Source organism: Quercus lobata, chromosome 6 (genome assembly GCF_001633185.2).
Source record: "Quercus lobata isolate SW786 chromosome 6, ValleyOak3.0 Primary Assembly, whole genome shotgun sequence".
Taxonomy (NCBI): domain Eukaryota; kingdom Viridiplantae; phylum Streptophyta; class Magnoliopsida; order Fagales; family Fagaceae; genus Quercus; species Quercus lobata.
In genome coordinates, this window is record NC_044909.1 from 34,793,355 (window position 1) to 34,818,716 (window position 25,362).

Consider the following 25,362-nt stretch of genomic DNA (forward strand, 5'->3'; position numbering starts at 1 on the left):
ATGCTTTAAAAAGTAATTATATACCACCCACATATAATACATCTAGAAGCTATCATTATGTACCAAAATAATAAACTATTATGAGAGTTATTCCATGCTGTACTCGATCAATTTTCAAGTACCACCATACATTTGAACGTAACTATCAAAAAAAGGTTTCTTTAATTTGTTCGTATAATATACAGAATTTAGACTGCAATAATGATTTGGTAGTTTTATCCACACAAAAAAGTAATGATAATATTGATTTGGTAGTTTCTACCGGTGCCAAGCTACATAGGGCTCCACTGTGAAATTGCATGACCAGTGCCAACGTACGTAGGGTTGTATGTTAGAATTGCATGAGATCAAGCAACCTGGCCCATCTCAAACTCGATCTGGTGTTTCTCTCATGCACAGAATGAATGACCAGATAATATTAGGTCACTAAATAAAGAAAAAATAATAATAATATTCCTACTCTTCTATTCCCCCCCTAGCATGAATTCTCAATCTTTAGTCAATTTTGGAATCAACCTTTCCAAAAAAAAAAAAAAAGAAACTAAGACGGCCTATAAAAGTTCCGCAATCATCTCTCCTAAACTTTGTGAAAGCTGAAAAAAAAAAACTAGATTAAAGAAAAGTTGTACCAGTGATTAATCTGGTTAATTGTAGTGATTAAAGTATTGTCTTTTGATCCTTATGAGTATGGATGGACTACTAGTGAAAACGCGAAGGAAAAAAAAAGGTGAAACTACACAATTGGTCCCTGAAGTTTACCCTATGTGTGCAATTAGTCCTTCAAGTTTAAAGCGAGCACAATTAGTCTCTTAAGTTTTAAATCTGAATTGTATTGGTCCTTTCACTAACTTCTGTTAACGGTGTTACTTACGTGGCTAACTTCACAATGACTTGACATTTTCTTTAATGATGTAGCATATTTTTAATTAAAAAATTACAAACTAATTGAGAAAAAATATTAACCGGTGTTTACCAAAAAAAAATTCTATATTTTCTACCTACTGTAAAAACCCACAACGAGAGAGAAAGGGAGAGAGGAAAGAAATCAAACCCCAGCCCGCCTGAAATTCCATGTCCTAGCCGCCGCCGGTAATAGTCCAAGTCGTAGCTGCCGCCGGCGACGGCACAACAGCTAGCAGCCGCCGACGACAGCCACTATCCTAGCAGCCGCCGGTGACAGCCACTGACTCGCCTCCCTCATCCTTTCGCACTTATTTTGTTGACCACTAAAGATGAGTTACAAACCTGTAGAACACCATTTCATAATTTTATTGTGCATTATCAATACTCTATATATAAAATAAATAAATAAAGGAGAGTTTGTCACTTTTTCACTATCCCATTGAAGCAGAGAATGAAGCAACTGTGTGAACAGTGCTTTTGTTGACCACTTATTTTTGTGAGTGGTGAGAACCCAAAAGAACTGAAACCTAAAGAGCAAAACAAGAAGACAGAGCAGCGGCAACAACCTTGATATTGGTTGTGGTTGATAGCTTCAGTGACATTCAGAGTGATCCCCCAAATACTTCCCCAAAAACCTTATCCTCGCTTCTCACGCTGAAATCTCTGCCCTTCTCACCAGACTTCACCTCTGGACTGCCCGCTCTGTTAATTCCATACTAATATCTTTGATTTAATTTAATTCAATTTATTTATTAAATATTTGCTATTTTTTGTTGTGGCTGAGGGATACTGGTTGAAGTATTCATCCATGTCTCCCTATACAGGTTTATTCCTTTTCTTTTACTGGGGTTTGATTTCTTTCCTCTCTCCCTTTCTCTCTCGTTGTGGGTTTTTACAGTAGGTAGAAAATATAGAATTTTTTTTTGGTAAACACCGGCTAATATTTTTTCTCAATTAGTTTGTAATTTTTTAATTAAAAATATGCCACATCATTAAAGAAAATGTCAAGTCATTGTGAAGTTAGCCACATAAGTAACACCGTTAACAGAAATTAGTGAAAGGACCAATACAACTCAGATTTAAAACTTAAGGGACTAATTGTGCTCGCTTTAAACTTGAAGGACTAATTGTGCACATAGGGTAAACTTCAGGGACCAATTGTGTAGTTTCGCCAAAAAAAAAACAATATGATTTGCAATAGAATGTGAATGTCCAGTGAGATTCATTATTTGTTGGTCAGATCATGTTGGAGGGCAACTTGAAGTTGAAGTGCCAATTAAGGAAGATATATCAAAACTGCTTGTTCAAATTGTGACACCATACTGGGGAGAAAAATTATTTCCAGGGGACCAGCTGGGCTTGATATGGTCTGGGCATATATTACTCACAAAATGAACATGGGCCAAATATATCGAAACACTTGGCGGACAAAGATGAACACATGCATAGAACTAGCTAAATCACTCCCTGTTTAAATAGGGAGCTTGGTATATTCCTCAATTAATTACAACATAAAACCCAAGATGATTTTTCAACACCCTTATAGAACTCAATCAATCTAAGATCTAATATAATTATATATATGGATATGATTGAATTTTAACCTATGACATTCACTTCATGATAATTACTCTTTTTCATAAAACCAAGACACCAATCAGTTCAAATATTAGTTCTCGTATTTGAAAACAATATACTTTATTAATTGAGTTAACTTAAGTACCTTTTTTAAATAAAAAAAATTTATTATATTGACGTTGATGACAATTTAACTAAACTACGTGGATTATCTAATTGAGGAAATGCTTAGCAGCAACTAGATCAATGAAAAACACTAAACAACAAGATAACTGGAAAGTAAATAATCTGCAATATTAATCTATGAATCTAAACAAGTTGCTAACAACATTGCATATCTATAAAAAAAAAGTAACAATTACAATCAAACTACTATTGATAAGCGAGATTATAGCTGAGATATGTTTTGAATGTGTGTCGTTTTGAAAAGTTTGACGTCTATTTATACTTGAGATCTAAATAGTCATTAATGATTATTGTTGCCGCCTGGTGCATGTGCATCATCCTTAACTTCCTAGAACACTTGTCATTAATCTCATGTATCATATTTTTCATTTAAAATCTCTATAAGAATAATGATTCTCACACTTCTGTTAAATATTAGGAAACGTAAGAGTTGAACTATAAGGCTTTTAATTAACACGTATGATCATTTTGAAATTTAAATATATATCATTAACAAAGGCCCAATACGCGTGATGGGAACAGATCAATCAAGCCATGTGTTTGCTCGGCCGAAACTAGTGGGATGGGCCTGTAGCCGGGTCCCTCTCCATTTTGGGCTTTTAAAGTAAGCCCATCACATTTAAGGCCCAAAACATTTTCCCTCTTCTTCGACACTCACTCCGGTCACTCGCTAACACTCACTGCTTACAGAATTACAGTTGAAGCAGTTGACACTTGACGGTTCAGAAAAAAAGAGATAGAAATGGGATTTGGAATTGGAGCTCTAAGAACCCTAATTCGACCGTTATCAAGAACCCTAACTTCCCGATCCTCCACTACGACACCGTTTTCTTCCACATTCACATCCCCTAAATCCGTACTTCACCGCGAAGCCCCATTTCCATGGTTTCCGATCGCCAACCATTTGCACAGCTTGACAGACACTCGGTTCCCAAAGAGACGGCCCATGGATAAGCCTCGCCGCAAAAGAGCCAGCACAAAACCACCAGGTTCGTGTTCCTCATTTCACTCCCACTTCTTTGTTCAATTTCTTTTTCCTTTGCAGCCAAAAGGGAATTGAATTTTGGTTTTGCTTTGCAGGGCCGTATGCTTGGGTTCAGTACACACCAGGCGAGCCCATACTTCCCAATAGACCCAATGAAGGAAGTGTCAAAAGAAGGAATGAGAAAAAACGTTTGAGGCAGCGTCGTGCTTTTATATTGGTGCGTCTTTTTGTGGTTGTGAATACACTTAACTACTTATTTCCTAAATGGGTTTTGTTTTTCATTTCATGTTTTAATTGGTTTTAGCTAAACTGTATTTATTTGTTTAGTATATCGCCTAGGATAGGATGTGTCGGTTTTTTGTGTTGATATAATAAAAGCTCAAAGTGCTGAACTAGGTGATGTGTTGTGCTCAAGTGAATGATTGATTTGGCATGAGCATAAATTGCTAAAGTGAATGATTGATTTGATTGGAGAGGATGATTCGGAAACTCTCTTCTCTTGTGCTTTGTTATAAATGTAGTTTGTGCATAATTAATCGTTAGGCAAGTGAAGCTTTTTAGATGAAGATTAATTTTTTAAGATTAACACACTTCTGACTAGAAGTTTGAAATATGAACGTTGCAGATTATGGTTTTGGATTTTTGATTCGTTACATGCTCCTTGTTAATCATGATAATGCAATAGCAGCTTGAAATGTGTAATGGTATAAGCAGGTTGGAACTGATACAGTAAGTACTCAAACTTAAATTGTTACTAGTATTTGTGTCATGGAGATGGTGTACCATCATGGAACCAGTTCAACCTTTGTTCTGGGGAGTTGGGGATAGGCTGTTGTTTGTCACATCCACTAAACTCTGTGAACGCTTATCTTCTCACACTTAACACTTTCCTCTTAAGAAAACAATGGACGAGAATGAGTGATTCAATTCAAATTGAAGGAACAAAAAAGGTAGAGTAAGACCAAATATAACATCAGTAGAAGTTATAAAAAAAGACATATCAATAAAGGAAGTTACAAAATGTATGGCTTTGGTTAGAATAGTATGATGGAAAAGAATTCATGTGACTGACCCTGACTAGTATGTTAAGAATCCATAACTGACCCAAAAATTTTGGGACAAAGGCTTAGTTATTGCTATTGTTGTTTACTTATTGATATGCTTTGAGATCTTTTTCCCTGCCCCACTTGCAATCTCCTAAATAGACAGGCTTATGTGTAGGCCTTGGATATAAATTACTTACTTGTATAGTTGATTGTGTTCTTGAATGTAATCTGGATGTTGGGCATGTGCAGGCAGAAAAAAAGAAACGGAAGGCTCAGTTGCAGGAGGCTAATAGGAAGAAGAACATAAAGAGGGTAGAGCGTAAAATGGCTGCTGTGGCAAGGGAAAGAGCATGGGCTCAAAGACTGGCAGAACTGCAGCAGCTTGAGGAAGAGAAGAAAAAATCCATGGCTTAACATGCGTTCTTGCTGGACCTCATGCAGATGATGTCACTGCTTTTATGGTTTTTGCCCATTCTCCACTAAACATTCAAACTAGTTTCTTTCAATACCTACATTTTTTTTTCAATCTGCTAGATGGGTGAGCCTGTGCTTAATTTATTGGCATTTAGCATTCTTAACACATACTGAGATGTCATGTTTTGCACATTGTTCAATTGTATACTGGGAGCGTGTACTCTGGTATGCTGGGTTATGAAACTAGAGAGGCATGGAGCAAGCAACTCTGTTGGCTATCCTCCCCTACCCGCTCTGTCCCTCACTCTTCTTGAATTAATGTCTTGATGAGGCTATTTCCATTTGGGTGGTGTTTATTATACACACCTTGTTACACGAGTTTACACACACTATGTACTGAAATCGTGACTTCAAGTCATGTTTTGAAGTTCGAAATTATGATTTGAAGTCACGATTTTAGTGCATTTTATGGGTGTGTAAGCTTGTGTGTAGCATGATGTGTAGTAGTATTTACCCATTCCATTTTGCATGGTTCTCTCTACTAATAACATACATATCAGCCTAGACTACATGATTATTGGTGACTTAATTGGCTATTATTACCATTCCAAGCCTCTAATCAAGTAGGGAAAATTATTATGTAGTCTTGGAATACTGCCCTGGGACTACACAATAATTACTCATCAAGTAAGAGTTATACATGTGGAGATAGTCAGTGCAATATTAAAGTATCCATTTTAAACCCAACTTTGGGTTTGAATCACTTGGAATACCTTCATCCAATTCACAAACTATAAAAAAGCATCATTTTAAATCTAGTCCCCCTACTTCTCTCGCCATCCCTCGTTTATGTTGACACAACCCTCAACCGTCCACCCAATGTTGGAAACAATTGCCTTAGGTTGTGGTCGATTCAATTCGGCCTTACTTGAGCTTGTTTAGCCAATTATTTTGTAGTTTTATTCTTCAAATCAAACCTCCATGGATAGGTTTTATTTATCAGTAATAATTTCTTGAAATTGATGCTTGGAATGTGTAATTGGATATTGAATTGATGATTGATAAAAAGGAATAGAATCTTGATACAATTTTATTGGATTTAAAGGGTGATTTAGGCCTTGAGGGTAATTAATGTTTCAATTGTATAATCGGGGTCTTGAAATAAAGAATGACGGCGCGTAACGTTTGGCATCTCATATTTTCAGCTAGTTTATTTGCTTGAACATACTTTTTCTCCCAATTTTTTAGTAAATAAGTAAATGACTTTTAGAAAATAAGTCTATTTATTTGCTTAAAACCATTTTTTTGTCTTATCTTTTAGCGATTAAGTTAACATAAGAAAATATAGGATACCAAAAGACAAAGCTTCTTTTAATGTTAAAAGGTGAGACAAAAAAACAACTTCAGATAAGCTAGCTTAAGTTTTGCCATGATTAGTAGGAGATTTCTAACCACAAAAAAGGTGTTTTGTCATGATTATTTTCAATTCCAATTGACTTTGTAATAGTTTTTATCTCATACTTCTCGAGTGTGATTATATATTAGCACTAATGTGGTGGATTCTAGTCAAGACTCCATAATTAAATGTGCTTGGATAAGAGCTTCCTAATTCCTATTGCCCTCCCATCCATTTACTTTTTGAGAGAGAGAGAGAGATCTCATATTCCAAAAGGTAAATATGGGGTTGTAAAGCAATTTAAGTGTCTACTTGCAAAATAAGCATTGCACTATTTAGTGTTGGCAATTTAATTTGTTTCATGTTGGGTTCTTTGTGTGTGTGTGTGTGTGCACGCGCACGCGCACGTGTGCGTGTGATTGTTTTAAAAAAAAAAAAAAAAATCCTTGAAAGAAAAAATTTTCCATTTGGGTTTGGCGATGAAATCTGCCACTTCTGCTCATGCGTCAGTTTTTGAGAAATTTGACTTAATAAGTCAGTCCATTTTATTTCATTCAAGTCTAGCTCACCTTTTTTGCATTTATAAGCTTGGTTTCTTTGAATTTGGCTAATTGTTTCTCTCAACAAAAATCAGGTATGTGCAACAAAACTAATTAGATCTCTAAATTTGGTTAATTGTTTATATTGGCACTAATGCAGTGGATCCAACAAGACTTCATAATTAAGTGTGCTTCACTTACCAAGGGAGTTAGGTTTCATAAATTAGTCCATTTGATTCATTCATGTCATACTCACATTTTTCACATTTATGAGCTTAGTAGAATTTAAACTTATACCTATGACGTCCCACTTAACTAGTTCAGCTAATTGAAACCCATAATCTCTCTGAATTTGGTTAATTGTTTTCACTAGCCAAAAATCAAGTATATACTACAACAGAACTAATTAGATCTTGCATGAGATTCATGTTGTTTGCTTATATAGTTGTTAGCTTTGTTAATTTGATAAATCAAGAGCATGTGCATTTGTTGAAGAGTTCACTACTCAACCAACTGTGCTATTTACCGTCAATTAAAAAGAACTCATACTACTCACACGTGAATATTCCAATAATAATACATAACATGTAATCGTGTGCTTGCTTGATATAATATTGTTACTCATGAAATAAAAATAAGAAAGTAATTGGGGATAGGGGATTTGCATTGAAGGGGCTCCACCAACCAGAAGTGCACATGCAGGGCATGGAATCAGAAGGTAGCACCATGACCCATAGCCATGAAGAGTTGATAACCGCCACAAATTAATGCTATTATCGAATCAAACAGAAAAATTCAATTGTTGGAGACTTTGATTTGAAGTTAGATTTAATCTTTTCCCACGTGCATTCAATTTTAAGGACGGGGACAGTGGCCCAAATTCCCGTCCTACTATGAACATAGATAGTGACATCATAGCTAACACAATTATAGAGTTTCCATTTGATTGGGGGACGCCCCCTCGTGGGTGGGTCTTTGTACTTGCATTTATATTTTGAGTCGAGATTATAGTCTTATAAGATATTTTTTCTTGAATTTATATACCCAATTTGCAGTCTTTTTTTTTTTTTTTTTTACAAGATAAAAATTCAACTCTAACCTAATTTAAATATATATGTGTGTAAAATTTCCTCATAAAGACTTGAACCTTGGCCCTTATAATAAATTAGTTTTGATCCCTTACAATAAATTAGTTTTGATTAGCATTCCCTCAATCCCATATTGTTAAGTATTTATTTTAGGACAAAGGTTGCCTATAAAATATAAACATAGTTGTAGCTAATGACTACAACTCTTACTAAAAAAATTAACATGATTACATATTTTGAAAATCTAATTATTGAATTATATATTTTTTATATATATATATATATATTTAATACGCACATCAAATTTCGTGTCAGTCGAACATTATTTACTATTTGATTTATAGTTATTGATCTTTGATCATTTGAAATTTTGTAGGAATAGAGAATATAAGAAAAAAAAAATGTTATCTAATAATGAATTTGACAAAATTCACATCCAATAAAAAGATATTAAGTGAAGTTGTAGTTATTGGCTATAACCAATTAAGTTTGCAGCCGAACTTTATCTTTTTTTGAGATTTTTTTGAGATTTTTTTTTTTTTAAAAATGTAAATCACAATGCATGAAATGATATTCCTTTAATATGTTGGATTTCCTATACAAGCCTAACAATACTCAAGGAGTAGTATTTATGGAGGTCACTGTGATGGGGAGCTTTCTCTTCATCTTCACAGTTGGAAAGTAAACAATTTCATCCTGTTGAGCTACCCATCTGCAGGGGAGAAAGAACATTATTTGACTGTTTTCAAGTTTTAACAAGTATTATATTCTTTTTCTTTATAATATATAAAGTGCTTAGTGTCATATATTTTGACAGTTTTAACTTTTAATTTGATCCATTGCAATAACAACAATAAAGTTTTAGTTCAAAATTTTTTTAAGTCGATTATGGATCTTCAACAAAATAATTAGGGTCAGCTATGTTTATAGCTGGTACCAAACCCCCAAAAAAAAAAAATGAGGAAAGTGAACCTGTATAAAATTTGAAGATTTAGTGGACAAGATTTACCTGTAAGTAGTGACAAGATGATGAAGAAATATTGATAGTTGAAGCCTGGAATATTCTAATCCAGGGCATAGCCTTTGTCCACCACCGAAAGGTGTAAAGAAATTGTTGTTAACGGTAGCTTCCACTTTCTGGAAACAAAGAAATCACATATAATATACTTACAAAGGTCACAGAGTATATATATATATATATGATTATGCTGAGAAACATGGTTTCTAATGCTCATGTAAAAGTAACTATTAGTTAATTCTTACCTCCCACCTCCATGGATTAAACTGATATGGGTTTTCATAGTTGTCTTCATTCATGTGAACAGAAATAAAAGATGCCAGGACACACCATCCTTGTGGTATGGAGTAACCTGTTAACAATCATAAATGAATTTGCCTGCAATTTAACTATCATATCAGCCAAAAAACACAGCCCAAGAAAAATTGCATTCCCTAAGAACTGACCTTTGATTTCTACGTCCTTGAGTGCTTTCCTCCAGACCCCATTGATGATATTTGCCATTCTAAGAGTTTCACTAATCACCTTGTGAAAAATAAAAAATAACAGGGTTTGATGTATTAGTAATTTTTTTTTTTTTTTTTTTTTTTCGTGAAGGTACTTAATAATTCCATTCCTTTTCTTTCTAATTTTTGAGACTCACATTTTGAGTAAATTGCAAGGACATGTACTCAGACCAAGCATAATCTTCACCGGAATCAGTCTTTCGCTTCTTCAGTTCCATGTTCTCCTCCTACATTATCACGTAAAAACATTAAAACCAAACACATGTATATGTCACAGATGAAATAAAATCTGGCCCAAACATTTAAGGCCATGCCATTAGTGTCACTATCATCACGATTTTAGTCACTGTAAATTAAATAAGGTGGGAAAAGATTGTGAATTTGTGTGTATGCTAATAAACTATTGTTTGTTTACGTAAATATGCTAAGGTTAGTTTAATGGTTCTTAAAGTCTATCAAGTCCTGATGTAGCTCCATTTCTTATGATCACCTAAATACTATGCAATATTTTGTCTGTCATCCTTTTGTTTGCTGGGTATGAATAGCTATATACTGAAATAATGTTCCTGAATGTTTAATTAGTAAATGAAAGTACTCAGAAAAATATATATAGTTAATGATTTTTTTTTTTTTTACAAGATTTTTCCAAACTCTTCCACAAAAAAACTAACTTGGCTTATTTTGAGTTGAATTGTATATTCTTAATATGCTAGTCAAATTTCATTCAAATTAAATGTTAATTACTTTCCTTTTATAAATGAGTTTTTTATGCCTAACTTAAAAATACAAAAACTTAAAATTTAAGAATTGAATAATACTAGAGATACAAATTATTTTACAAAAAAATTTACAAATTACTAATGTAATGAATAATTATTGGTAAATAAAAAAGTGATATTAATGGTATGCTTATATGAGAACCAATAAAAGATTGTCCACATCAATAGTTTGTAAAATTGTTGTAAAATAATTTGTGACTATAGCATTACTCTTAAGAATTTAGTTAATGATATAACTATTAACCTTTGATTTTCTTAAAATTTTACAAATATAAAGAGAATATAATATAAAAAAATGTAATTTAACATTAAATTTTGTCAAAATTCATATTCGATAAAAATAAATATTCTCTTTAAATTTTTTATTATTAATGAAATAATAAAAGTTATATGGAATTTTTTTTTTTAAATAATAATTTTCTGAACAGTGACAATATGACAATTGACAGCTAGCGGTCGTAACTCACACAAAGTAAGTAGATGGTCCTCTCCTGACAGCCGTTTAATCTAAATCGTACGGCTGCCGACGTCCAGTCTGTCTTTTAGCCTACGTGGACCCTCACACGTACCCTGTCTCTTTATTTCTACTGAAAAGGACTAAGGCAAGAAGTCAAACACTTAAAAAACAGTACTCATCGATTTAACAAAATCAGATAAGTAATGTAATCGTAGCCGTTGATTAAAATGAAGGTCAAAAGAGAAAAAAACAAGCCCATATCTAATATTTCTTTTACCTAAATGCAAAAACACCCAATTTGCATTTGCGTTAGTTGTAAAGAGCCACTCCTAGAGGTTTCAATTTTTCCTAGTCATTTCCTTAATTAAGCTTTCACATTAAACAGTATCACCATTCTCGATTTGTGTAAATATGTGTGAAACTTATTCTCTTAATCTTGTTCTCACACTCTCAATTTATGTAAATGTGTATAAAATTCATTCTCTGGTCCTTGTTTTCAAACTCCACAAACATTTATAAGTAACCGTCATGCGAAGAATGCAAGTTTCAATAATAGTAAATGCATGTAAAACTCATTTTTAGAGACTTGAATGTTAGTCCTTGTTCTTACCATACTCCAAAAATACTTGTTCTTGTAAATTAACCACCTCCATCTCACTAAATATAGGTGGTAGTTATTTATAAAAGTTAAATGAAGGTAATCCTCAAAATCAACTTGATGGATATAGAAACCTCGACCGAGCTGAAAAATCTTTTTTTTTTTTTTTTCAAAGTAAGTTTACGTACCACTAATTTTTGTAGAGCAACAGGGGAGTCACTGAGGAATTTGACAGCAAGGGTCATAGCGGTGACCATGGTTTCATCTCCAGGGATCATCATCTCTATGATATTTCCAGAGATGGAATCCAACGGCAGGCTTTGCTTCTCGCTTGATTCACTACTATCCCGTAACAGCAAGTCCACTGCATCATTTATTGGAGCTTTCTCGTCTGTAAAATTCATGCTCTCTTTTCTCTTCTGTAATATCGTCATCATCCTCTTCATCAACCTCTCCTTGGCCTACATGCACGCACTCAATCACACATTCAAAAAAACAAAAACACACTAAAACTCAAACAATATATCCATGTAGAAAGAGTTACAAAAAACATATTCAACAAAGATATTTAAGACTATGATTTATTTAAAAAATACACACAAAAAAAAAAAAAGAAGTTAAATTACCTTGAGAGATTTATAGAACCTTGTTCCAGGGAGGTTAATAGGTAAACAAATCAACCCTTTGATGAATTCTTGAAAATCACTTCTCAGAAAGTTCAAATTTTCTCCTGGACCCACGCTTGTCAATGTATTAACCAAAACGTCAAACGTAAGCTGAGACACCCAGAAGCCAAAAACTTTATTAGATATGGAGAGAACTGATCAGTTTTAAGTATAATATTATAGTATATGTGTTTAGGGGATAGAGTAGACTATATTATATATAGAGACCTTTTTGGATTCATTTTGGACGTATATCGGGTTTTTGTCTTTCCAAGTAGCAAGGGAGAGTTTTACAGAGTTTTCAAAGACTTTGGTAACACGGGCTTTGAGTGGTGCGGATCTCAGGAACCCTAGGATCAGTGCATGCATTCTCTTATGAGGACTTCCATTAGTGTGGAGTATAGAATTTTTTCCAAATAATTCTCTGACGGATTTGGGATATGCAGGGATAAATATGTTGCCCTGGTTCAGTAACACCACTTTGTTCACTTCCGTATCAGTGGAAACTATGATGGGTGTTCCCAATATGTTTGTTCTGAACACCTTCCCATACCTGTTATTAATAGGAGAGACAGAGAAAGAGATTAGAAGATTAGCAGGTACCATTTGTTTCATTACTTGAATTTTGTTATAAACAAATTTCACTAATTTTTTTTTTTTTTTTTAAAACGTATGAAGTGGCATATTGTGATCACTTAACACCATTTTAATGTATGAGATTATTACAAATTAACATCCCTTTTATTTTATATCAATCACAACTTATCGTTTAATAACTGTAAAACAAATTTATGAAATTATTAATTTTTAAAAATAAAATTTGTACTATTTGTTGTGTTTGACACGATTGTTTGTGAATTTTCAGTGATTTGAAGGTAGTTATAAGGTGGGCTTTGTAATTGCAATAGAGTAGTGCAATATTTGGAAGGGAAATGGTCAATTATTCATGGGAGGCTTAAATAGATCCATGGAGAATAGGGATAGCCTGTGGTTGCTGTCTGGACAAGCAAATAATATAAAGAGATTCACTGCGGGAACTGGATAGGTCTTACTAAGTGCACAGCAGGCTTTTCTTTCTATCTTTTACTCCTTGTGCTGTTCCTTTCTTTCGCTATAGTATTGTCACAATCTGTCATAGTGAAAGAAAACTCTTCTTTTCTTTTTCTTTTTCCTTTTTCTCTTTTTTAAAAAAAATAATCCCAAATAAAACCATACATTATATTAATTACATAACAACATAATTTCGAGAGTCGGTAGTTTTTTCACTTACTGTTTATCAAAAATTATAACTTTTAATAAGTTTTATATTAAATATGACAAAAAAATTAAAAATTAACACAATATTTTTTGCATTGACTTTTCTCATAATTATTGGCATGATCTGTTTTGATTTGAAGTTTGAACTAACCTTTTTTTAATGATTTGAGCAACATTAATCCATCGCTTACTCTTATTATACACCAATTTCAACCGAAGATGTCATCCACTGTAATAAAAAAAATGTAAAAATTAATGTGTCCTTAATTTTTTTTTGGAAAACAAAATTAATGTGTCCTTAAATTAGCTTTTGATAATAATTTCAACCAATATTTCTTTTTACTATATTACCACTATTATGCTAATAATAGTGCATAATAGTGGTAATATAGTAAAAAAGTTCGGTATAGTACTGGAGAGGATTTTGGGTGACTAATAGCAAAACGGAAGGGTGAGAGAGATTGTAGCTCTCTAGGATTTTAACTGATAAGAAAAAAAATAATAATAAAGAAACTCATGCTTTGTTCTAATTAAACTTAGTCTGAGAAACGAAATTTGAAATTGATTTAGAACAAATTAATAAAAAGAAAAAGGGTACATCAATCTAAGAGGGGAAAATATTAGCCTGGCTAGAATAGAATATAGATCAAGAAGTGAGTAGAGATGAAACAAGTGAGGAAAGCTTACAAAGATTTGCGTTTGTCCATGAAGTTAACAGGTTTAGAGCTGTAGCCACACGCAATGAAGTCAAGAGTTTCTCCTATGAAAGGCCAACCTAAGCTCCCTTTTGGAACCCCACGCTTTTCTAACTTCTTCTCCTTAAGCCAATACCATCCTATAACTATACCTATCAAAACCCAACACCCAATAATCCATTCCATTCTCACTCAAACTCCACTTTTTTTTTCTTTTTGGGTAAAGCAGAAATCTTTAGTTACACCTGCAAATTTTTTGTAACTTCCCACTCCATGCAGTTCTTTGTGTGTGTGTGTCTATGAGAGAGAGAAAGAGACAAGAAAGCAACTTTTTATTGTATGTCCTTGTGAGATAATTGAATGAGAAAGTTATTATAGTCTTCAATGGGAGATTCGGAAAATCTAGGGCTTGCTACAATCATTAAATGAGATTGCTTCGTTTAGATAAGTATTGGCCCCTAGTTGTCTAGACTCTAGAGCGTGAAACCCGACCCACCAAAGTTGTCCACTCCTTGATATACATCTATATATATCGTAAGGAAAAATTCAATAATCATACATAACCAATTCTTCTATTTTTATAAATTTTATTCAATGTAACTAATCGTGAGTAGCCCAAAAAAAAAAAAAAAAAATAGTAATAAAGCAATGATATATATATAAATGACAAATAATTAGTTACAGTCTGTCATTTAAGATAGTTGTAAAAATAAAAATAGAATTAATTGCAATCCTAAAATAACTCGATCTTAAGTCATATAAACAATAAGTCATATAACCAATCATGTTAACGATTAAAGACAACTTGATACATTATAATGAGTTGTTTGATTAGAAATGGAAAATATTCTACTCTAATGCCCTATTTTGATATTAATATTTTTTGAAAAAATGAATTATTTTTCAAAAAGAATTTTATAGAAAATTATATCATTTTTCTATATTTGATAATGACCTTAAAATGTGTTGAAAGTTTATCTTTTGACTTTTCTTATTTAGTTTCGTGTGAGAAATAGTTGTTTTTTTTTATTTAACTTCGCATGAGATAATGTTATTTTTTTAAAAAATTTGTCAAAAAACAACTCTATCTCGTGCCAAACTAAATAAAGAAAATTAAGAGATAGTTTTTATTGAATATAGGTAAATAAACAACTAAATTCATGTCCAAAATATGTCAAAGATTGTATTTTTATTTTTTTGCTAAAAGATATTACCATAAATATGTAAATTAGGTTTGGTAGAATATTATGAGTTACTTGATTTTGTAAATTATATATTTATTAGTCTTTTCGTTGGGTAAACCATGTTAATTCTTTTACTTTCATTATTTCTCTCCATTATTTTATTTTAATATATTTTTATTCAAATTTTGGAAGATTGAGGTGTGGTGTCTACATTTATTCATTGATAGTGGTTGTAAATTATACTGAGGTACATTATTTTGGGTTGGAGGTAGAAGGGGAAGAAGATATTGCTTTTTTTAATTAAAAAAAAATTAAAAAATAACATGCTCTCTTTCCTTTTTTTGGGTCATTTTTGTTAAATAATATTTTATAAAATAGCAATATTTTTAAAAAATTTATTTAGGAAATTTTAACATTTTTTTTTTTGGAGAGACAAATTTCATATTTTTCGTAGAAATCATCTCTTGAAGAGAGGAGTCCTATGTTGGAAATTAACAAAAAAAAGGCTATATCCTCTCTTTTTTTTTTTTAATCTTGATTATCAAAATAATTACATTTATTTTTTTTAAAGTAAGAATGAGAGAATATGAACTTTTCATTTAAAATATATTTTAAATAAAAATATCTGTTAAACATAACGTAAAAGTAAATGTAGAGAGATCATAAAAAATCTAATACCGAAAGACTATCCAATTATTCCCCTTGAAATTCAGAGTCAAACGGGCTGGCAGTGGTAGCCAATTGCTATTGGGCCAATAAAGGGCGCCGAAATTGTCAGCCTCTTTTTCTTCTCCACACGGTATTTCTTGGGACAATCCAAACTATCGTCTTGTCTTCATCATTCTTAGTACTACCACAGTTTCCACCACCCACTTCTCATCTTCTACACGCTCGCACTTGCACTGCCATGTTTTTTAGAGGAACGAGTTATGTCTTTTTGACCCCCAAAACGCATTTTTCAAGTGATTTTCGTTTTCCTCTCAGCAGCATATATATATATATATCAAATGAATGGCTTGCAAGGGAGGCAAGTGGTCTGGTTCTTTGCAATGTGAAAGTATGTGGTCGTGCGCACTGCGCAGACCACCATCGAGTTCCACTTTAATTATAAATATACATACATTCCTTAGGCTTAATGCAACATGGGCCATACATATGATATGGTCATATTGATCATGATCATGGATTACTAGGAAGTGAAGCTCCAGATGGTGACACATTATTGTATCGTTGCTAATGATTTTCCAATTACCATCTCTGTTTAGTCAAATGAATAATCACGGAAATTTTGAGACTCTATAGCCTCCGTAGACAAAATGAAAAATACACTTCATTGGAGCCGAATCAATCACAATTCACCTGCCCATTGGACTGACCAAAAGAATTGTTTTTTTTTAAATTCAGGCCCACTTAGTAATTTGGAGTGGATAATCATGTGGAAGTTGAAGATACAGGTTGAAACTCCTAATCTAGATGATGGCTAGCTAAAAGAAAAGTGAAAGAGACAGGGTATATAGTTCATTGATCCTGGAAGGCGATTCTCGTGTAATGATCCAAGGCTCCAAGACATTAAGGAAGCACAAACACAATATTGGTCAATAGACAATATTATTTGTTATATTAAGTAAAGGAAAAGGTTTGGCTCCAACATGTTTATAACCTTAAACTCTAACCACTAATACGAAAATGATATGTGTCTCATCATGTGTAATGTACATAACTTACTTGATTGATTAAGTTAAACAAGTCATGTGCATTGCACATAACAAGGATTAATGTTATTTTCGTATTGATGTTTTGACCCAAACATATTTGAAGTCAAACTTCACCTTAAAAGTAAATCTTTTTCGGAATTCTTCTCACGTAGTTAGACTTTATAGAATGTAATTCAGTAGTCCATAGGGTAGCTAAATGGGCTTTGTTTTGTGACTGCTTCTCACTTAATTAGAGCACGTAATTCAGTAGTGTAGGTAAATGGGCTTTTTTTTGTAACTGCTCGGGATATTCTCATCTCCTCAACTCCTATTGCTGTTCTAAAGGAAGGAGAAGAAGAGGCTTGCACTCAAGCTTTTGTGGGCTTGTTTCTGTATGCAATAAAGCTTTTTATTCGGAAAAAATATGGGTGGATTATATAGTAACTACATAAACATAGAGAAATGGACACAAATTTCAAAAGCAAATTCATTATAGGATTTGAATTAAAAAATTAAAAATTAAAAAATTATTGTCAACAAAGACATCTTTCTTCATATCATTATTGAAAAAGTTGACAAACTTTGCAGATACATAACATATATATTTTATTTTCCATCGCATTGACATGTATGAAGAAATATCGAGACCTTTCATTTTTTTTCCATCATTTTCAAATAAATTGTTTTTCATATATAGACATGGCCGACTCCATCATGTACAGCAAAAGAAGCATACTCACAAAAGGTTCTCAAATTAGAAGCTCTCTTTACCCTTCATTTCTTTGAATATTTCTGACTTTGAATTTTCTTGATTTTCATATAAATAAGAAGTTTCATAAATTTATCTACAAGATCCACATTAAAGGAACAAATAAGTGCCTGAGCAAAAAAGTTGATGGAATGCAAATTACAATTGTCAACCTGCATATGCTTCCATCTGAGCTCTATCAGTGACATTTGAAGGTGGAACAAAAAATAACGTTGCATCTCTATACGATGTTGAAGTTTCAAGTTATTAGTGATAATTTCAAAGCTAGACTTTTTCTTTTCTTTTTTTGACAGATTAAAGCAAAGACTTTGTACCTTAGTCTCTGCACCTAAACCATTTTCAAGGCAAGAGCAATTTAGCACATCATTGTGACCCAAGAAGGCCTCACCGTTTTAGCTCCCCAGTAAGGATCTGCTTGCACATTGCCAAACAAGAATAATCTCGTAAATTTTCATTTCAAAAACCATGATGTTTCAAGTTCTGCTTTCACAAGCAACAGCTTCTTCACCCAGATAGTTGTAAAATGAACTCAATTTAGTTACTGCAAGTGCCTCTCCAAAGAGTGATGCTCGGGAAGACTTCAATATACGAACTTCCACATAATCACCAACTATGGGATTCCGTTTTCCATTAAAATCATCATCCCAATGTGGTACTGGCAGATTAACAAATGAAACTCTATGGCCTCTATCACTCTTGCCAATAAGCTCTGTATCAGGAGCTCTCTTATTGGGTCCCTCAACCAGCACAAGTTGGACAGTTCCAACCTGGGAGTCGAAACATTGACCTGTGCTCTCACGGAAAGCCTCAATTAGTTCGGTCAGTCGCCTCTGCTTGACTTCCTCAGGAACATCATCAATGTAGTTTCTGTGGGCATGAGTCTTCTCCCTCATGCTATATGCAAACATGTATGCCATATCATAACCAACAGTCTTAATAAGGGTTACCGTGTCTTCATGTTCCTCCTCTGTTTCTCCACAGAAACCTGTAAAAAGGAATAAAATGTATGCATAGGGAAGTGAGGAATGTGTCCAAGTTTTCACAATAATGAGTAAGAGGATAAAACAGGTATTTACTCATATCCTTGAAAATATCACATCAATACAATCAAAAAAAAAAAAAAAAAAAAAAAAAAAAAAAAAAAGAAGAACCAGCACCAGGAATGGCCCTGCCAAGATATGTATCAGTGACAGCAAATCACTACTTAGTGCTCAAAATAGATTTACAATAAAAAATTGGACAAACTGTCAAGAACTCACTGTATTAAGCTGAAAATTGAGAATGAATATGGAATTTGTGCATAGGGCTATAGGCCAATACTTGATTAACATTAGTAGCATTAAAGAAAAGATAGAAATCATCACATGATTAGCAATCTGATATCTTGTGTTCTTTTGAAGTATAAATGAAAAAAAGTAAATAAATAAAGGTGTCCAGTTGAAGAAGCTTCATTTCCAAAATGGCTGTGATTACATCATTTTTTTTTAGGTTAATTACACTTTACTCACCTGTGGTTTGAATCAAATTTGATTTGCAACTTATTATTTTAAAAGTTGCACTCCACCAACTTGAGATGAATTGTATTTGAATTTAATTCAGATTGTGATGAGATTTCTAGTTTGTTTCTGCGTTTCCTTTTCAAATAATGTGATTTAAACATGCAATTTTTTAACGATTTCAGACCAATTTTTATTAAGGAATTAAACTTCAGGTAGGTCAAGTGCAACTTAATCCACAAGTGGGTATAAGTGTAATTATCCCTTTATTTTTTATCAAGAATTTGAACTGCATAGAAGATATGTTTAAAGTATGTAAAGTGTCAAAATTTAGAAACCCATTCAATCAAACAGTATAATTATGATTTTTTTTTTTTTTTTTTAAGTAACAAACAGTTTAATTATGAAATTCTTTCTACACTAGAGTGCAACCCAAGTTTCACACATGAATTCCAAGAATCTGGCAAGACTTACCACATATGAAATCACTGCTTATTCCCACATCTGGAATAATTCTTCGTATCTTTTGCACAAGATCCAAGTACGCCTCTCGGGTATATCCCCGACGCATTCTTTCAAGTACTGCGCTATTCCCAGTTTGTGCAGGTAAATGGATGTATTTGCAAATATTATGTCTCTCTCGCATTAGATACAGTAAATCATCAGGGAAATCTTTAGGATGTGGGGATGTGTATCTGAACCGCATCTCAGGAAATTCTGTGGAAAGCCGATCTAAGAGATCAGAAAAACGTAAACCCATTTTTTTCACCTTGCACGTGCTGGAAAAGCCTTCACTTAATCTCCAATTAGTTCCTGGTTCAACTTCATTTTCATCTCCAGAAGCATCATTATAGCTGTTTACATTCTGGCCAAGAATTGTTATCTCTTTCACACCTTCTTTCCAAAGCTCTCCCACCTCCTTCACTATTGACTCTACAGGGCGTGAACGCTCTCTGCCTCTAGTGAAAGGAACAATGCAAAATGAGCACATATTATTGCAACCCCTCATCACTGAGACAAAAGCAGTAACTGAATTTTTGGAGATTCGAACTGGGCTAATGTCAGCATAAGTCTCTTCAAGTGAAAGAAGAGTATTGATCCCTTTTTGGCCATAGTCTACCTCTTCTAACAATCGTGGCAAGTCTCTGTAAGCGTCAGGTCCACAGACCACATCAACCATTTTGTCTGCATCTAGTATCTTGTCCTTTAACCTCTCAGCCATACATCCCAAGACAACTACTTTTGGAGGGCAGATGGAGTGTGACCTTCCAATAGCAACATTGCTCTTCCAGTGCCTCTTAAGAAACCAAAAATAATTAAGCCTTTGCCACACCCTTTGTTCTGCATTATCCCTGATAGCACAAGTGTTGATAAAAATGAGTTCTGCACTCTCAGGATCATGCACAATTTCACTATACCCGGCATTCTTCATGATCGATAGGACAATCTCCATATCATTAATATTCATTTGACAACCATAAGTCTCATGATAGATACGCCCTCTTGAAGTAATTTCTGAAGCAGGCAATTGGCTAGACAGATAGTTAAGAAAAAAAAGTAGAGGTATGAGATACAGTTTGCATCATTTGCAATTTTGATGAAAGAGTATCAGAAGCTTTGCATGCAACAATTCCTGTGCAGAGAATGCTGATGATGGGGAAAACGAGTCCAGAGGTAAAAACAATAAAGGAAATAAAGAAAGCCATTGGAGCCTCCCTCCCCTAGTTACCAAAAACAAAAATAAGATGATGTGGATGAAGATTAATTGGTTTGTGTTTTATTGTGGTTGTTTTTTCATAAAACTAAGGAATACAACAACAACCAAGCCTAAGTCCCAAATTTTTTGGGTTGACTATGGATCCCCAACAGACCAATTAGGGTAGGTCACATGTATTAGGGGATGCCCCAACGTATATCTATGTTTGCGCTTAGTATCATATATTTTGTTCAAAGTATAGTTTCAAAGTGCAGTTTACATATCATTTGTCCAACCACAAAAAACAAAACACAAAACTCAGATTATCTTTGGAATTTAAAATACTAGGTTAGTTTTAAATTACCACAGGGTATCCTTGAGTGATCGCATATATAGAGCCAAGTCAGAGAACATTACAGCATTGAAAACACGATCTCACCCTCCAACCCATTATTGTAGGATAAGGAAGTTTCACTTGAGCTAGAAGTTGTTGGTGCTACAGCAGATCAATATTGACAATGATAATAATAATATCAAAGTGAAATGAAATAAGATTGTTCTAACACCAATGCAGATTATTTTGAATATGATTTTTCCAATGTCACTTCACTCTTAGAAGCAACCAAGAAAATAAGTAAAGGTTCTGGCTTTAGCTAATTCATTAGCAAATCAACAACAACAAAGCTTTAGTCCCAATTTTTTTTGAGGTCGGCTAAGGATCCTCAACAGATTAGTTAGGGTCAGCCAAATGTACTCTTTTCCTCAATTCTACTCTATCCAAAGTCATAGTCTAATAAAGAAGGATAACATTCACATGGTAAGATCTTTATTGAGCTGGAAGTATCTAAGCTTTTCTATATTAACAAACCCACAATGACAAGATTACAAATTCATTAAGTTGTAAGTTTGTAACATGTTAAAATGCCATAACTTAAGTCTCAGCAAATGGCTCAAAGAAGATAATATATTCCTAGAAGAGCAAGAAAGAACTAGATTTCTAGAAAAAGCTTCATATAAACAAACAATTCAACCATAATTTAGCAAATGAGCTCAATACTAAGTTACATTCCCATTAGCGCATTTTAGCTATTCATTCGAAATGAAGTCAAAACATTATTGGAATAAAATGTTACTGACTTGGGCTGGGCTTCGGAGGCGGTGAGAGAAGCTTGAGCGATGAAGTGGCGGAGGCTTGGGCCCTCCGAAAGTTGGGCTTGGGAGAAGCTTCTGGAGAGAGTGAGAGTGAGAGTGAGAGGAATGGTTTTTCGGAGTGTCCGTCGGGTGCGGTGGTGGAAGCACCGGGAAAAGGAAGCCTGGGGCTTCTTTCCGGAGAGAAGCCTGAGACTTAAGCCGCATCGACTGTGGCTGAGGACGGAGGAGAACGACGACGCCATTGAAGAAAAAGAGAGAGTGTGTGTGTGAGCTTTGTGTTGAGAGACTTGGAATTTGGATAGGGAATCGACTTTGATCATGGGCCACGATGGGCCGAAATCAGGCATTCGAAGCAAGTAGCCCATCTTACGGAGAATAGGTAAACGACATGACGTATTGTAGAATTCACAAATAAATAAAGGAAAAGACTTAAATAATTCATATGGTGCCCCAACTATTGGAAAAATGTTGAAATTTGTCACTCCAATATTAAAAAAATTTCAATTTAGTCCATCAATTTTCACAATCAAATCAATTTTATCCTTAGATCTCATGTTTCATTTAAATTTTAACAAAATAATGAATATGGAAATGAAGCATACATTAAAAGATTATTGTGAAAAGCATAAAATTTTCAAAATCAAGTCAATTTTGATGAGTACCAACCATCCACTCATCCTTGTTTTAGAATGTTGTACGTTGAGAATATTTTAGCTAGACAAAGTTTAGCTACAAAATTAGTTGTAGTTTTAGACTGCAATCTTACTCAATAAAATAAACATTACTACATGTTTTGAAAATCTAATTATTGAATTGCATGTTCTTTACACTCTTAATATATATATATCAAATTTTGTATTAATAGGATATTATTTACTATATGATCTGTGGGGGTAAAAATCATCAGTCAACAGTGGGCCTTGGTACTCGTGCGGAACCCAACCATACCAGGAAGTGAAGACACGGCCAGAGGACTCCCAACCCAATCCTGTTGGGTCGGGCTTGTTTAAAGGGGGTCCGAGGAGGAGTGTCTCCTCGGACGCACCAAATGGGAGTCCAATTCACACCCTTTACATGGTGAGAAACCGTCCCAAATCAAAGGGGAATGCTAGACGTTTAGGGGGCAACCACAACTGCCGCATTAAATGCAAGGGAGCTACTTTTCCAGTCGCATTAATGTAGAAGGGACAGGAGAACAATATTATCTTGGCCAGTGCAACTCACATAAAAGAAGGAGGATGTCCTATGGGACAGGCACTCAAGTAGAGGTCCAGATGATTAACAAGTGTAGGGCCATAAACAATCGAAGGACGCTATATAAGAGAAGAAAATCCCCATGACTAAAGGGGACGGGAGAGAAAGGAGAAGAAAAGAGAGAGAGAGAGAGAGAGAGAGAGAGAGAGAAGTTCTGTAAACAAAGCATAAGAAACAATCCATGAACTGTTCTCCCAGGAAACTTAATGAAACGTTCGCACGTTCAAATGGTTGCATGGCTTACTAACAATTACGTCTACTCTGTCAAGGCCTAGTTCTACGACCCACTCTCTACAAATTCATTGTTGAGGGTCTTTTGGACCAGAATCGCCCGCTTGCTGGGCCTGGGCCCCAAACTCCGCCCCTACAATTGGCGCTGTCTGTGGGGAGAACTTGTGTCTCGATAAGTGAAACAATAAGGGATGGAAGGATCAGGTCCATGCCAAACCGGACGTGCAGAATCTCAACGACAGGACAACTTTTTAAATCTCGAACGAGCGAGGGACCAAGACAACCAACGAGAGGGCAGCGTGAACACCTCTCACACGAGTAGAAGCCGCTCAAAAGGGAAGGATCATGCATCCCATAAGCAAAACGATCGAAAGGCTCTACAACAAGAGGTTGATGATATGAAGAAAAAGCTGCGCCGATCACAGCGAAAACGTCCTTCACCCGGCTCAGACACTAGCAGTGGTGAGGATGGAGAATACAGACGAAGGTCAAGAACCCCTCCGAGCGAGACTTTTTCCTATGAGGAAGAACGGCCTCGCAAACGCGGCCACAAAAGCCCGTCTTACCAAGGCCTGGATAATGACGCCATGAGCAAGGCCCTGGATCGCATCTCCCAGTCGCCATTCACACGTAGAATAGAGAGGGCAGTGCTTCCCCGACGGTTCAATCAGCCGACGTTTGCCATATACAATGGTTGAACTGACCCGATGGAGCATGTAAGCCAATTCAACCAGAGGATGGTCGTTCACTCCAGGGACAAGGCGTTAATGTGTAAGATGTTTCCATCCAGCTTGGGACCCCTGGCAATGAGATGGTTTGATGCCCTTCCGCCGAATTCCATAGATTCCTTTAAACAGCTGACGCAGGCCTTTGGTTCCCGCTTCATCACCAGCACTAGAGTCCCTCGGCCCCTCGACTCCCTCTTATCCTTGTCCATGCGGGAAGGAGAAACGTTGAAGGCCTACTCGGACAGATATTGGGAAATGTACAACGAGATAAAAGGAAACTACGATGACGTCGCCATTAGTACATTCAAAAGGGGCCTGCCGACAGAGTATGGTTTAAGAAAGTCCCTCACCGGGAAGCCAGTCACCAGTGTGCGACAACTCATGGACAGAATAGACAAATACAAAAGGGTCGAGGAGGACCAGCAGATTGGGAAGGGTAAAGCAAAGGTTGTCCCTCGGGAGAGGAGGGACTTCAGGTCGGACAGCTTTGGCAGTGGTAACAGGCCGAGAAGAGATTACATGGAACAGTCCGGACCTACTGGGGCTCAGGTAGTCCACGCTGTGTTCCGAGAACCATTGCACAAGATCCTGGAGAAGATGAAGTGCGAACCTTTCTTTCAGTGGCCGAACAGGATGGCAGGCGACCCCTCAAAACGCAATCAGAATCTATATTGCGCGTACCATCAGGAGCCCGGTCACACCACCGACGATTGCAGGAATCTGAAAAACTATTTGGATCGCTTGTCCGAGAAGGAAAGTTGAGGCATTTATTACACCGCCCCGAACAGTCAAATGTCGAAACCGGACATGACGCATTGAGGCCACCCCTAGGCACGATAAATGTCATTCTTGCCGCACCTGGGAGAATCGGCTTCGGCCCGTTTAGAGTAATGTCAGTGGGCAGATTCCCGACGGAACCAGACGAAAGGGAATCCAAGAGAGCCAGAGCGAGTGTCACGCCATTAATCGGGTTCACGGAGGAGGATAAGCGAGGAACTATTCAACCCCATGAAGATGCCCTAGTCGTGACGCTCAGAATAGGAGGTTA

General features: G+C 35.1%; 4 protein-coding genes across 4 annotated transcripts; 2 read left to right on the top strand and 2 right to left on the bottom strand.

Moving 5' to 3' along the window:
* Window positions 1-3,328: 3,328 nt before the first annotated feature.
* Window positions 3,329-5,338, top strand: LOC115994054. The gene is made up of 3 exons (XM_031118066.1): window positions 3,329-3,656; window positions 3,748-3,869; window positions 4,948-5,338. Exons 1-3 carry the CDS (start codon window positions 3,410-3,412, stop codon window positions 5,110-5,112), a joined length of 534 nt encoding a protein of 177 aa, XP_030973926.1. The 5' UTR covers window positions 3,329-3,409; the 3' UTR covers window positions 5,113-5,338.
* Window positions 5,339-8,679: 3,341 nt separating this feature from the next.
* On the bottom strand, window positions 8,680-14,550 carry LOC115994450 (3-epi-6-deoxocathasterone 23-monooxygenase CYP90C1-like). The gene is made up of 9 exons (XM_031118614.1): window positions 14,103-14,550; window positions 12,387-12,711; window positions 12,120-12,269; window positions 11,682-11,954; window positions 9,797-9,886; window positions 9,600-9,678; window positions 9,399-9,505; window positions 9,145-9,272; window positions 8,680-8,847 (listed from the first exon to the last, which is right to left on the bottom strand). The coding sequence occupies exons 1-9, from the start codon at window positions 14,294-14,296 to the stop codon at window positions 8,751-8,753; spliced, it is 1,443 nt and encodes a 480-aa protein (XP_030974474.1). The 5' UTR covers window positions 14,297-14,550; the 3' UTR covers window positions 8,680-8,750.
* Window positions 14,551-17,819: 3,269 nt separating this feature from the next.
* Window positions 17,820-22,466, bottom strand: LOC115950172 (CDK5RAP1-like protein). The gene is made up of 3 exons (XM_031067413.1): window positions 22,087-22,466; window positions 19,728-20,785; window positions 17,820-18,742 (listed from the first exon to the last, which is right to left on the bottom strand). The coding sequence occupies exons 1-3, from the start codon at window positions 22,464-22,466 to the stop codon at window positions 18,231-18,233; spliced, it is 1,950 nt and encodes a 649-aa protein (XP_030923273.1). The 3' UTR covers window positions 17,820-18,230.
* Window positions 22,467-24,293: 1,827 nt separating this feature from the next.
* Window positions 24,294-25,076, top strand: LOC115950173. Its single transcript, XM_031067414.1, has one exon. The coding sequence runs from the start codon at window positions 24,294-24,296 to the stop codon at window positions 25,074-25,076; it is 783 nt and encodes a 260-aa protein (XP_030923274.1).
* Window positions 25,077-25,362: the final 286 nt, after the last annotated feature.